The sequence below is a fragment of the Pyrgilauda ruficollis genome, unplaced genomic scaffold (genome assembly GCF_017590135.1).
Source record: "Pyrgilauda ruficollis isolate IOZ18807 unplaced genomic scaffold, ASM1759013v1 scaffold57, whole genome shotgun sequence".
Taxonomy (NCBI): Eukaryota; Metazoa; Chordata; class Aves; order Passeriformes; family Passeridae; genus Pyrgilauda; species Pyrgilauda ruficollis.
In genome coordinates, this window is record NW_024527377.1 from 1,377,852 (window position 1) to 1,392,297 (window position 14,446).

At 42.4% G+C, this 14,446-nt stretch overlaps 1 protein-coding gene across 1 annotated transcript; it reads left to right on the forward strand.

Annotated features, from left to right (window-relative positions):
* Nucleotides 1-6,492: 6,492 nt before the first annotated feature.
* UBE2B (ubiquitin conjugating enzyme E2 B) lies at nt 6,493-14,159 on the forward strand. Its single transcript, XM_041481830.1, has 6 exons — nt 6,493-6,626; nt 9,597-9,677; nt 10,397-10,422; nt 11,452-11,541; nt 12,732-12,820; nt 13,592-14,159. Exons 1-6 carry the CDS (start codon nt 6,583-6,585, stop codon nt 13,718-13,720), a joined length of 459 nt encoding a protein of 152 aa, XP_041337764.1. The 5' UTR covers nt 6,493-6,582; the 3' UTR covers nt 13,721-14,159.
* Nucleotides 14,160-14,446: the final 287 nt, after the last annotated feature.

Genomic DNA, 14,446 nt, shown 5'->3' on the forward strand with positions numbered 1-14,446 from the left:
ATGTGAGGATTGGTAAAATACATTCCAAATCTCTCACCAATATGCCTAATGTCTTCAAAACTCAAATGAATCCAAATATCCAACACTGCTGTGCTCCTCCCTGTGCTTCCTCTCAGAGAAGAATCCTTCTCGCTGACTCATTCTGCTCTATAAACTATATCTGAGGTTTGAGACTAAGGGAATTATCCTGGCTTGTTATTTACCTCCATGTTTATAGTTCAGCACTGCCAGAATAAGTGCTGCAGGGTACTGTTATAATTATTACTACTAGTAATAACAATAATCAGTATCTAAAGCGTGAGTGCATGACTTAGCACAGGAATTCTCTCTCCTCTCCACAATTCCAAACCTCTACAGAATTTATAATTGTAGGTGGACAATAACAGAATTTTATGCAGAATAAAGTCTTTAGTGAAATTAAGTACACACTTGGAAAAACTTCCAAGTTACCACGTAGGTGATCATGTGTGCTTTGTGTCCAAAGTTTCACATTGTTGCTTCCTCACTTTTCCAGCATTTTCTCTTGCATTGCTCCATAGAGAGTCCTTGCCACTGATCCTCCGGGGCTCAGTGCCAGCACTGATGGATGTTTTTGATATGGACAATATGGAAAACCATCTGCAGGGCAAACAGGCACAGGCTGTCTGGGAATAACACAGATTACCATCTTCTACAGGTTTATAAAACAACTCTGCTGTTTGGTTTATATAATGACAGTGCTATTTTTAAAGATAAACTTTTCACTGCTTTGACTGAATCTGGAACCAGAACATAACAGTAACTCTGACCTTAAATGTAGGCACATTACATGTCACCATTTTAATTTAGCTTTTATATTATTATTTTCCCTTTGCTAATGTGGCACTGTATCCAGAAGTTCATGTGCAGGAAACTGCTTTTTCTATACAGTTGGATTAGAGGTGCCATCCCCCTCCAAAAAACCACCCACATTTATTTTTTATGTGTAGGGTCTTTTGGAATCAGTTAAGGAGCCCCGTACCATTGTATAAGCACATAATCTGTGTAAACATCACCAGGGGCAGCTCGTGCTTAAGCAAAACCTAAATCAGAAAGTTTAGTAATTCCACTTTTTGTTAACAAAATATTCTCAGATGAAATCATGGTGTATAACAAAGGAAGAGGAAAAAATAAAAAGGAATAAAAGGCAACAAAACCCAACAAAACCAAACAATACAGTTTAATAAGAAGCAGATTCTGTTTGTTTTAAAAGTACTCAAGGCATGAAAGCATGGACTGAAAAAATCCTCCGGCTACATCAGAACTGACTCTGAGGCACAGAGTGCCCTCATTTCCCAACGTCACCAATGTCCTGATCCTACTGCAATTAGCAACTGCTAATGTAGGTGATGAGCAAAAGGGAGCAGGATTTTGGCACAGTACAGTACAGATTTCGGCACAGTACCCAACCCATCAGCAGCAGGACAAAGCAGAAGTGATTAAAAGACAGAAGACAGAGTGAAGGAGAAGGACAAGGTGGGACTGCAAAGTACTGAACACTTTTGGCTCTTCCAAATTTCAGAGAAGGGTTCAAATTCTCTGGAGCAGCACTGCTGCTACCCAAGACCTCCTTCAGTCATTCAGTCCAATGTTCCAATTGTGCAGGCAATTTCATACCAAAACTACATTACTAACTAGTTTTAAACTACAAAACTAATCCTTGTTCTTAATAAAAAATTAACACATTTGATATCTGTATGACAAATCACAACAATAAAGAAAAGGTGTGATCTAGAAGCAATAACATTTTATTTATGATTAATCAGTCACGAGCTCTTTCATGACTGTTGTGAAGGTACTCAATTTCTTGTTCTAACTGGAAAAGGTATTTTTAAGTTCTTTGTTATCCAATCCAGGGAAATAACACTGTAGCTCATCTAGAATTGCATGATTGATAAATTCCAACACTAAGTGAAGTTTTTGCTTTCTGCTTAAATACATTAATCAGGTTAACAATATCCTTATGATGAAATCATTGTTGGTAAAAGAAGAAAAACACTTTCTAGCATGGCTTTTTATTTCAGTTCATAGAGACTTCCTCTAAAAGGCTGAAAACAAAAACTGTAATTTGCTTAACTAAAGACTGTCATTAATTTGAAAACACACTAAAAGTCTTTGTTTCTGCTCCCTCAGCCTTTCTCCAATATTCAAACACATTTACCACATTACTTTTCATGGTGCATCTTCAGCCTCTGAACCAATACTGCAGCACCAGGAATACAGTAAAGAAAGGAGCAGCTCCTTTCATCAGCTTAGAAACATCCTCTTGAATGTGTTTTATTTATGCTAATAAATCATAGATAAGAACTCCTATGTTAAAAGAATCACAGTAAAAATAGACTTTTTCACACTGATGTCCATTTACCATTTAATTTTTACATTACTAGCTGCTGATAATTAGAAGCAGTTTTAGGGTAACTACAAAGCTGGTTTTAACTCAATATAGAAGTATGTTATTTTAATTGCACCCCCCCCCTTTTTTTTTAAATTGATGGCTACACTCACACTGGTGCCAGGTCTCCTTAGTGCCACCAAGAGCCAAGACATCAGTCTGTATTTAGAGGGAACTTCGAGGGAAGCTGAGGAACCCATATGGCAAAATGTGCCATTATTCCTAATTAAAAATTGATAAGAACTAAATTTTTAAAACATCCAGTTACTGCAAAGAGTGGAAATGGAATGGGTACAAAGCATAGAAGTAAGAATCCAAATAAGAATCTAAATTTATACCCTTGTAATCTGACCACAAGTTATTGTTTGTGTACTTTGCAGAAGTTCAGTTAAATCGCAGTGAGCTGGAGTGTCTGGCAAGGAGAAAACCCAACCTGACCCATGTCCAGACTGAAATTCTTGTGGACTTTTCACAGGCAGAGGTCTGAACTCAAACTGAGCTTTTAGGGGAAATGCCTATCACAATGCTGAAATATCTTTGCGAGGAAATGCTGGCGGCTCCCGGCGGTGTTTGGGAGGGCACAGCCCGGGGGCAGCAAACACTCCGCCCCTGCCGAGGCCAATGCGCGCCGCGGAGCGCGGGGAGGGAGCGGAGCGCGGTGATGCAAGCCGGGGCTGGCACCGCGCCCGGGGAGCCACGGGCGGGTCCGGCACGGCCCCGGGCTGCAGGGCTGGGGGAGCCTCTCCGTGGCCGGTTCTGCTGTCCCTCTCCATGGCTGTCTCTGCTGTCCCTCCCCATGGCTGTCTCTGCTGTCCTCTCCCATGGCCAGCTCTGCTGTTCTCTCCCATGGCCAGCTCTGCTGTCCCTCTCCATGGCTGTCTCTGCTGTTCTCTCCCATGGCCAGCTCTGCTGTCCCTCTCCATGGTCAGTTCTGCTGTCCTCTCCCATGGCCAGCTCTGCTGCCTCTCCCATGGCCAGTTCTGCTGTCCCTCTCCATGGCCAGCTGTGTTTTCTGTCACAGCACGGTCCCCTGAACAGTGACTAATTAGCATGGGCTCCATGACTGCAGAAGGCTGACCAATTGCTTTATTATGCTATAATATATTATATTGTACTATTACGAGCTCATAACCCTTACAGACTGTCCCATACAGCTTTGACCTAATTGGTCAGTCAATCCAAACACCACCCAGTGTCCAATTAAGAAACCACCCCCTGGTAAACAATCTCCATAATGCATTCCACATGTGCACAACAACAGCTGCAGCAAATGGAGATAAGAATTGTTTCTCATTCTCTTCTCTGAACTTCCTCACAGCTTCCCAGGAAAATCCTGGGAGAGAACCATGTCTCTGTTCAGAGGAGATGTGACTACCACAGCTTTCCCTCTCCCATGGCCAGGTGGGGCTGAGGACACCCAAGAGCTCCGGGATGGGAGCACCCCCAGCAGCACCCAGGCAGGACACCAGGAGCTCACCCAGCTCACACACACCTTCTCGTGATGGGTCAGTTACCTTTGAAATTGTTTGGGTTTGTCAAATGCTGCACAAGAATCCTGTACTTACTCAAGATTAATGTAGAATGTGCTGTAAAAATCAAAATTATTTTTAAAATATAAAAGTATTGTTAATATTTTAAAATAAAAATAATTAAAATATAAACAAAATATTAACATATTTAAAATATATTAAAATATTAGAAATACAAATAATAAAAATAAAAAGTTATAAATATATAAATATAGAAAATAAATATATAAATATAAAATATATAAATATATAAACATATATAAAGTATAAACATGACAAAATATAAATATATCAGTATATAAAAATATAAAATATGGCCTATCAAATGGCATTTTTTTAAAAAGTAGAAATAAAAATTGAAACAGTTTCCTGATCAGGACGTTGTTATATCCATCCCAGTATTACTCAAGAAGGAACACATTACTTTCTGTTCTAGACCACAGACTGTGTAAGGATTTTTTACAAGTGTTTGAAGCACTGCTACAGTGGATAGCTTTAATGGTTGCACAGAAAAAAAACCTCTCCGGGAACCAAATGACAAAGTTAGTGTTGAAATTGTTGTTTCCACTCATCTCTGGAAGTCAGTGGGTTACAAGTACATGATAAATTGAAAACATTTGAACTAAAATGCCCATGGTGACATTATAATGGCAGTGATGCATTTAAGTTCATTAAGCAAGGAAGTACTGGAAATAATTATCAGCAGATACAAATCTAAAGTGGATATTTAGTGCAGATTTCATTTTGAGACATATTAAACCACCTTTGCAAGGCCAGAGCCTATCTTTTATTGTTAGTTGGGACTGATTTTTTTTTTTAAGTAGTTTGGGATATATTAATTTTAAAACATATATGTGCCATGCAATCAACAGAACAGAAATTGCACCTGGTTCTTCAGAGGAGATGAAAAAAAAAAAAGCTTTTAATTTATTATTAAAATTACCAGCTACACCTGTTACTGCCAGGTAGGACTAAAATATCCCACTAGATAACATCAATACACTGTTCCCCGGTGGTGTCAGAGGAGAAGAAATATTGTCCCTGATGAGATATTGCTGAAAAAGTTCCCAAGCCAGGTGGAAATACCAAAGGGTTTCAGATTCAACTCCAGCTTGGTGCTGGTGTTGGGTTTTTGTTTATTTGCCTGCACAGGCTGAGGGTGACTCGGGCTTCAAAGGGCAGAGAGCTGCCCTGGGGACAGGGGATGCCCTGTCTGGGCTCTGAAGCAGTGCCTGCTAATACTGCATTAATTAAAGCTGTTAAGTGACCTTCATCTTGTGTACAGGTCCAAGCTTGCATTGGTTTTTACAGATTGCTTTCTGCCTTCCGGGTTAACAGGAGCAAAATAAAAGCTGGATAAAGGTAAAGGAGCAGTGGAATGAAAAATGGGAAAGTGTGTGGTGGGAGGAGGAGGAGGAGAGTCCAGAGGAGAGCAGTGCTTGCCAGGAACCATTCCTCACCAGTGTGGGGAATAATGTTTTAGTGGCTGGGGTATTACAGTTTGCTATTACCAAGCCTTTTGGAAAAGCTTGCTCCCCTGCAGTACCAGGTTTTGTGTGAATTCCTCACTTTTGGCACTGACTATTTTCACTAAGATGGGACATTAGATTAAAGTGGTCTGAGTAAATCCTTGCAGAGTTAAATCCCATGCCGTGTGAAATACAGATTCCTCTTCACAACGAGCCAGCCAGTGGTGCTGCTGCAGCGCTGACTTGGTGAAAGGCAGAACCGAGCCTTGTGCTGTTAACCCCGGGCTGATGCTGCTCCACCACCTGCACGGCTGCAGGCAAAGGGAATGGGCAGGGGACGCAGACAGTGCTTATTTCTGTCATGTCATTATGAGTCCCACGATGTTTTGACCTCCTTAAAATCATCTGAAGGAAAAGCAGGGAGGCACATGAAACCACACAAATCCAAGTTCAGGGATAACTTCCAAGACTGCATGTAGGAACTGGGTCACGACTTCAAAGAGACCTGATCCGTCTGTTGCAGTAATGGGATTTTTAAAAAGGGCTGAGAGCCAGGACATCAGTCTGTATTTAGAGGGGACTTCGAGAGATGCTGAGGGACCCATATGGCAAAATGGACCATTATCCCTAATTAAATTTTGATAAGAACTAAATTTTTAAGACATCCAGTTACTGCAAATAGTGGGAGTGGGCTGAATTGACGGTATAGAAGTAAGAACCTAAATATACAACCTTGTAACCTGACCACGAGTAACTGTTTGTTTATTTTGCAGAAGTTCAGCTAAATAAGAGTGAGCCGGTGTGTCTGGCAAGGAGAAAATCCCACCCGACCCACGGGCAGGCGGAAACGCTCCGAGAGCTGCCCGGCAGGGCCGGCTCCCCCGGACAATGTCCCGGACCAGTCCCGGGCTCTCCCGGACCCCTTCCGGACCCAGTCCCGCCCGGCAGTCCCGATTCTCTCCCCCCCCCAGTCCGCTGCCTGTTCCCAAACTCCGCCGAGCGCGGAACCGCCTCCCCCCACCCCCCCGCGCGGTGCGATGGTACGGTCCCGCCCCCCCCGCTGTGGCAGTGGTGCGGTCGGCGCTGGCCCCGCCCCGCGCGCGGAGCCGCCATTGCGGGTTGTTTGTGCGGGCGCGCAGCGAGCGCGGGCGGGAGGCGGCGCCGCGGCTCCGCCATGTCCACCCCGGCGCGCCGCCGCCTGATGCGCGACTTCAAGAGGTGAGCGGGGCCCGGGCCCGCCGCTGCCCCGCGCCTTAGCGCCGGGCCCGGGGCTGGCACCGAGCCCCCCGGGCAGGGGAGCGGCAGAGCCGGGGGGAGCGGGGTCCCGCCGGGCAGCGCCGGCTTTGTTCGAGCCGCCTCAGCCGGGCGCCGACGGCTGGGGGCGTCTGAGGATCGGAGCTGGAGCGGCGGCTGGGCGCGGGGTGACGGGGCGCCGGGCTGGCGGGGGTGCGGGCGCTGCCGGCGCCGGGCCCGGCTGGCAGGGCCGTGCCCGTGCCGCCCGCAACCCGCCGGCTCCGGCTTTGGAATGGCTCAGGCGGAGTTCGAAGTGTTCCAGGCTTGTTGGGTCGCAGGGTCTCTCTGAGAATAAGTTTGTTGTGATAGGCACCTGAAAACGGAGCGCAGAGAATTGGCGAACTCTTCGTTTGTGTGTAATAGGACCCCAAATGCCCTTTAATGTTTTTATGCACAATCATGTGATACTGTGTTTAAAGTTTGCAATCATGAGGAATCTTGTGTAATATATGCGAGCTGCTAAAGGAGCAGTTATTAGTTGCACTCTTTTAAATGTTAATGACTGAACCACTGACTCTGGAATAAATTATTTCCAGTCTGACACGTAAACATAGTTAGAAGAGAGTGTGGAAAAGGGTGGGAGGTTTCCTTGTAGGATGTACAGTAAGAGTTCTCCAGACTGGGTCGCTCCGGAGTACTTGGAGGTGAGTCAGCTTTGATAGTGTCTCTTTTTTTAGCATAGCTATGTTATACCAGGCCCTGAAAACACATCAGTAAACACTTGACGTGTATTGTAGTTTCTTTACGTGGCTACACGTAAAGCAACAGCGACAAACGCCTGATTCGCGAGTCTAGAAGCAGTAGGAGGTTTTTGGGAAGTGGAGCCCTCCCCTGCTGTTGTGTGAGTGTTGGTGTTTGTTAAGTGGGTGTTGCTTGATTCCTGTTCAAATCAAAACAGGATATTCAGACTTCTTATTGTATTTGCTTACACAGATGAACCAGTGATTTTTTTTCAGGCTCACTACCTCAATTTTTCAAGACTGCAATCAGAATTTATGCCTTTATATTCCTACAAGTACTGGTTTAATAATTTTGAAGTTAAGGCTGGAGAGAAGACTCTAAAGCTGTGGAAAAATATAACCAAGTACACAATGTAAATCAAATCAATTTGTCATATATATAGCAACTTTGATATTCCAAAACTTATGTAACTTTTTCATGTCAGTTTTTGTTTTACTCTGCTCTTTTGTGCTGCAAGTTATGTATTTGTTTCTTTTGTTACTTGTACTTCATACTGAAATAAGAGACAGTGTGCTGTGAACTCTGATTCACTTCATTAAATATAAACTGCTTTTGCATACTGTGAATGTCAGGAGCAGTCAAGAGAGAAGAGTTCAGCAGATTTCTTACCTCCTCTAATTTGTTTGAATAAACCAAAAGAAATGAAAGGTTATTTGTTTACTTTGCTGATAAAAAGGGAGTACTCGAACCACATTTTCCCTGCTGTTTAGGACTTTCAGGATTAGTTCCATTTGCAGTCCTTGCCAGATCCTTTCTGTAGTTAGACCCTGTGACAAGTAGGGTGCACACGTGCTTTGAAGTTGATCTAAAAACCAGAGTCCTCTCCCAGATGCATTTGTCAGGCTCATGCTCAGGCACTGCTGCTGGCCTGCAGCCTGGCTGTCACGTAGCAAGAAGTCCTGTTCCTGCTTTCCCTGACCAAAATAGTAGGTGGTTTATGCTGTTGATACTCAGCTGTCTGGACTGTGTGTGCTCAAAGAGCAGAGATGTAAACACAGAGTTTAAAGGGGCTCTGTAGGGCAGCACCACTGCTCAGCATCCTTGGACAACACGTGGTGTTACCCCAGGCTGAGGCAGTGCAAGTGCAGGGAGGATTGCCTGGCTGTGCTGCTGACAGCTCTCAATAAATCTGCATATGGCATTTAGTTAGAATTTGTCCCTTGGTTTGCAGAGCTTTGTGTGGTGACTTGTTTATGAGTGTGCTGTGATATTATCAAACCTCATGGTAACACTCAAGAGTTGTTTGTGACACAAGGGCAGTCACTGCATTTTCCTTATTCTTGCATAACTCTGGAGGTAAAACAGGTGAGGCAGTAGGAGCTGTCACTGAGGGGGTTTGAGCAGGTGGATTGATTGGGGCTTGCTGCTGTACATTTGTCAGGGTCTTGTGATCCTTAATGTGGGTCAGTGATGGGCAGAGGGGGGCATTTGGATCCTGCCCTTTGGCTGCAGTATACATATTTCTGGTTCAAGTTTGTGAAGCTTTTAGTGAGTAACGTGCTTTGCCTAGTCCAAGGATTAAGGAACTAAAAATAATTTTAAATGTTCCCGTAATTGCTTTAGAGATAAACACATTTGTGAGGCTGGTAAGAGGGAGTAGCAGCACACAGGTTTCCCCTTTGCTCCCTTTTGAAACAATCAGCTTGTCAGTCAAAATAGGCTTATACCAAATTTAGCCACTTCTCACACACAGATCTGGGTGTGCAGGAAAAGCTCCCCTGATGGTCCCTTGCCTTGAGTCCCAGCAAGAGTGCCCTGTGTGTGTGCCACTGCCTGGATTTCAGCTCTTGGTTGTGCTCCTCTTCACTGTGGCAGCCAGCAGAAATTGCTCTCTCATAGTTCACAGTGTAGCACCATAAATCCCAGCTGTCCGTGGTGCTATAAGTTATTCTTACAGTTAATCCTTTGCTCCCTGAACACTTAATCAGACCTCTTGTGCCCTTGTGTCTCAGTGTAAAACATGAGAAAATCTTGATGTGCGTTGCCTTGTAGGTCTGTCTTTCAGAGTATTGATAATCTGCATGTAATGCTTTGTGTATTCTCTGATCTGGAATGAGAAAATAGTTATAAAGTGTGGATATTACTGGTCAATTATATCTGCAGGTGGAAGTATTTCATATATATGACTTGTCTTTCTATGTTTGTAATTCTTAGATTGCAAGAAGACCCTCCTGTGGGTGTCAGTGGTGCACCATCTGAGAATAACATAATGCAATGGAATGCAGTTATATTTGGGTAAGAGTTTTTGGTCACTATGAAATTCAGTATTAGAGGGCTAAGTATGACAACCTGATGTTTGTTTCTAGTTATTCTCTTGTTTCATGTATGTAAAGTCAGTAAACTTTAAAAAAATGGCCAAAGTAAAAATCTCTTTTCACAGATAATGGGAAATGGTTAAGAAGGAAAAAGATTAAATTTTAAATTTGTTCAGCTTTTTTGTTGAATAAAGCTTGCATGTGGCTTAATAATTAGGTTTTACTGTATTATGAAAGAGCAGAATTCTTCTTTAAAGTACCTAAGTGCCACATGTTCTCAGACATTAAATCCAGATGTATTAGTGATCGGATTGAATCCTAGTAGGACAAGGTACAGGATCTGTCTGGGAAGTTGTATATTCTGTGCAAGAGGAGGTGACTTGTGATTTTGTATCCTTTCATAACGCTGAAGTGTGCTTGCTAATAATCTGCTCATTTGTTCCAAACTAGTCACCTAAAGGCATATGTATTGTTTGGGATGATGATAAAGTAGATATCCCAAATAGCAGGTGGCTGTGGGACATGTCTTAGATACAGCAAAGCTTTCAGAGGTTACCTATGGATGCTTCTCTCATAATTTAAATTATTGCTTCTACCTGAATCTTGGAGAGGATGAGAAAGAAAATATACAATTATTGTGCCTGCCTGGAAGTAGATAATGATCACTTTTAACTGGAGTTTCTTTTTAAAACCTTTCAGGCCAGAAGGGACACCTTTTGAAGATGGTAAGTTGCTAATTTGTATCCTTTGTCATTCTAATAAATGTTGCCAGTACTAACATTGTTCTGCTTTTGAAAAATAATAGATGCTATCTGTGTGTAATCTGAAACAAACCAAGTAAGTGAAGCAATGAGGGCTATAAAAATATGTATCTTAATCTAAGCAGTGTCTCGTCATGCTGGCTCATGGTTGGTTAGAAAGCTAGGAAGCAATGCTTCTGTCAAGGGTGTTTGATACATACCCACAAGAGCTGTTAGCAGGGCTTATTGGCCTGACACTGCCAGGTGTGTTAGCACAGCTCTTTAGCTGAGCTCAGTAAGAGCTTTCCTTGTTCCATCTTTTTGGCATGTTTGATTCATCACTGTTCTCCTAATAAAGAACAGGTGAAAAACCTTGAGGTGTTCTCAATATAGAACTCAGTGAGGTTGAGGGAATCCCAGATTTGTACATAAACATGAAAGCTAGTGTGTAATGACCCTCCCTCAGGCATATGAGGAATAATGAGTTTAATAATTATAGTTTTATTGCAGTAATTGGCAGCAGATGGGATTTTCTCTGTGTTGTGTTGGAGGAATTACAGTAAATTATTCACTGATCCATAACAAAGGTTTTCAGTGAATCAGTTGTGAGCTCCAAAGACTGAGATTGCTGATTATGAAATTCCAGTGTTTCTTTGCTGGCACCACAATGCCTTCTTAATGAAACGCCTTAAAGTCACCCGAGTCCATGGACCCAGCATACCTGGGTCATGGAAAAGTGGGATAATGTTGGATAAGGCTGCCTTTGCCATGTATGCAGTGTGTCTCCAAACTCCTACCCAGCCACTACTGCTGGGTTTGTTACTCTAAGCAGTAGTTCCATAGTTCCATTATCACTTGAAATATATGAAAAGCAATCAAATTCAGTGTTGTTTTTTTAGATAATGGTGAGGAGAAATACTGGTCATGAAGCACACAAATTAATTTGCTGTCTATATTCCTGGATATGTTTTTTTGTTGTTAGTAATCTGATTTTATTTATCTTTGTTTGGACAGGTACTTTTAAACTAGTAATAGAATTTTCCGAAGAATATCCAAATAAGCCTCCAACTGTTAGGTTTTTATCAAAAATGTTCCATCCAAATGGTGAGTAAATCATCTTTATTTAGCTGTAATACTCATTAAATATTACAGTGTGGTCATGCATTCTCTGAAGCTCCAGAATGCTTAATCTCTCTTCAGTGCCATCTCCTAAGTAGATGTCTAAGACAGCAACTGCTTGACGAAAAATTGAGAGTTATGATGCTATTAAGAAGCAGCTATCTGCCTCTTACTAATCAATATGTAGCCTCAGTAGCAAAGCCTGTGAGTATTTTCAGCAGCAGCAGCTGCACTTAGGTTGGTTTAAAGAGGCAGTTCTGGCTGCAGATTCCTGCCCCCTTCCATTTAACAGCAGCCGTGTCTGTGCAGCCACAGCATGAGCTGCAGGGAACTGCTGGAGCCAAGTGTTCATTATTCCTGCCAGGTGAGGTTTCACCCAAGTCCCAGCTTTCATCTGGTGCTCTGTGCCTACCAGGACTAGCACAGGGAAGAAAATGAGGATGCTCAGTCATAGAGGAGGTGTCTGACCCCATCTCAGTGGTGAGGGCAGCTATGAAAATGCCCTGTGCTGCTTCCCCCAGCACTGATAGGTTTTGCTGAGTGCAGAAAAAAACCTGCCTGCTTCTCCTCTGTAGAAATTATACCCCACATACTGTGCAGACCAATTTGTCTCTGCCACAAGGTCTGTAATTTGTTGGGAACAAGCGGAAGACAAGGGTGTAGAAGTTTGAGCAGTGAGTCTCAGGTTCGTGTGAACTCCCTAAGACTGATAGGTATCCAGACAGAAGTAGGATTTCAGGCACTTTTCCATATTTTCTACTGTCTGCCTTGCTGCCTTTCATAGTGAGTGTGTGAAGATGGGGTAGGAGCTGCCCCTGCTCGTGGTGTGATGGTGTGAGTGGTTCCACTCCTGCAGTGAAGGCCTTGCTGCTCCCTGGGGGGATCTCCACTGTGACAGTGTGGGTCAGTCACACTGGAGGAGCAGGACACCAAGTCTGCCCCTTCCTGTGCTAATGCCGTAATCTTCAGACATTCCTTCTTTCCCTCTTAGGTGTTCTGTTAATTCCAGTAATAAATCTCAAAGTATGTGTCAAGCCACAGGAGATGGTGAGACAAACTGCTCTCCTCTTTCCTAAAGCATTAATTTAAGCACAGACTGAATTGGAGCAATAACTCTGCCTGAACAGTGCCATAAATCTGACAGTTTCTAAGTGATACCTGTGTTGTATTTACAGTGTATGCAGATGGCAGCATATGTTTAGATATTCTTCAGAATCGCTGGAGTCCAACATATGATGTTTCATCTATTTTAACTTCAATTCAGGTAACTTTGCATCTGTTTTACCAAATAATTATGTTGTTGTTGGTCTCTATTCCAGAATTCACAGCTCAGTGATGGGGATAGCCAGGTATCTGTCTCAAGGGGAGCTTCAAATCCTTATGAGCTCAGCAATATTTTTAGATCGAATAAAGACAAAGAAGCTACATAATTACTAATTCTGAGCTGTGAAACTGCCATAGTATATTTTTGCACAGGAAAGCAGTTACTGGTTTGTGTTCATTTTTAACTGTTTTTACTCAAGATAGGATATCCGATGCAGAAATTTGCCTCGTGTTTGAAACATTTAACTTTACTGTGAAGCCCTCAAAAGGGGCAATATTGCTGAAAGGGCACTACTTGGGATAAGTAAAAATGGCCTGGCACAGTGGAAATGCACAGTTCCTTTGCTCCTGTGTGATTGTTCTAATTTTTCAGCAGTGATGTTTTGTAGGTGACATCTTAGCCTCTCTTTAGTCCTGAATGACAGTATAATGTAATTACCAAATAGTCAATTAGCTCCATAGTGCTGACTAGCACAAACTGTCTCTGGTTCGTGAAGCTAAAAGTGTGTACAGCACTGATGCTTAGGCAGGGTGTAATTTGAGTGTCAGTAATGTAATTAGGGATGCCTAACTATGAGTTTAACTAGGTTTTTTAACTGGGCCATTCTGAGTTGTGTCTGCCTCTGAAACACATTTGACTTGAAAGTAAGTTGATTTTTTCTTTATTTAAATGTGTTGGTTTGTCTCACATTATATTTTCCCCTTTTTCCAGTCTCTGCTTGATGAACCCAATCCAAACAGTCCAGCAAACAGTCAGGCAGCACAACTTTACCAGGAGAACAAACGTGAATATGAGAAAAGAGTTTCAGCTATTGTCGAACAAAGTTGGAATGATTCGTAACAGCTGCTGTGTTACTCTCCATCCTCATAATCATTATGTACAATTTAACTCTCAATAGAAAGGCTACCAGAAATTTCAAGTGCCACAGTTCTATGAATTTGCATAAAAACTCATTTGCAAACAAAATTAAGCCCTCCAGTTTAGGGGAAGCTAAAAGCTTGTGTATCTCAATTAACGTCCTTTTTATTGCATGGTGAGAACTAAGTTATTGCTCCATAAATTTGTAATATATCCTGTTTGTATTTTTTTTCCAAGTGTATAATGTTGGTGTGGAGTTTTCATGACAGAATATACACATTTTGTAAATCTGTACTTTTTCAAATATTGAATGCCTTATTTTTGAATTCTTTAGATTTTTAAATTGGAGAAAAGCACTTAAAAAGTTTTTATATATGACTATTTCATGTAAAACTGTTAAATACATAACCTTAGTGCAAGACATTCTGCTCTCACTCTGTCTTTTTCCAAGGGCTCATTTTCTTGTCCCTGCTGTTGATACCCTGCATTTTACAAACAGAAAAGTTAATCCACAGAGTATCTGTCTCCATGGCATGTCTTTGCTCCAGCACCACAGCCTGACTTGATTCTGTGTGTCCTCAGTTGTATGAGGAAGAGACATTTTGGTAGCTGCCAATTACAAATGGGGAAACAGATGTTACTGTTTTGCTAAAAGTCCCACCTTAAACCAGCAGCAGAGCTGCAAACATAAGCTGGGTGACCAGGCTT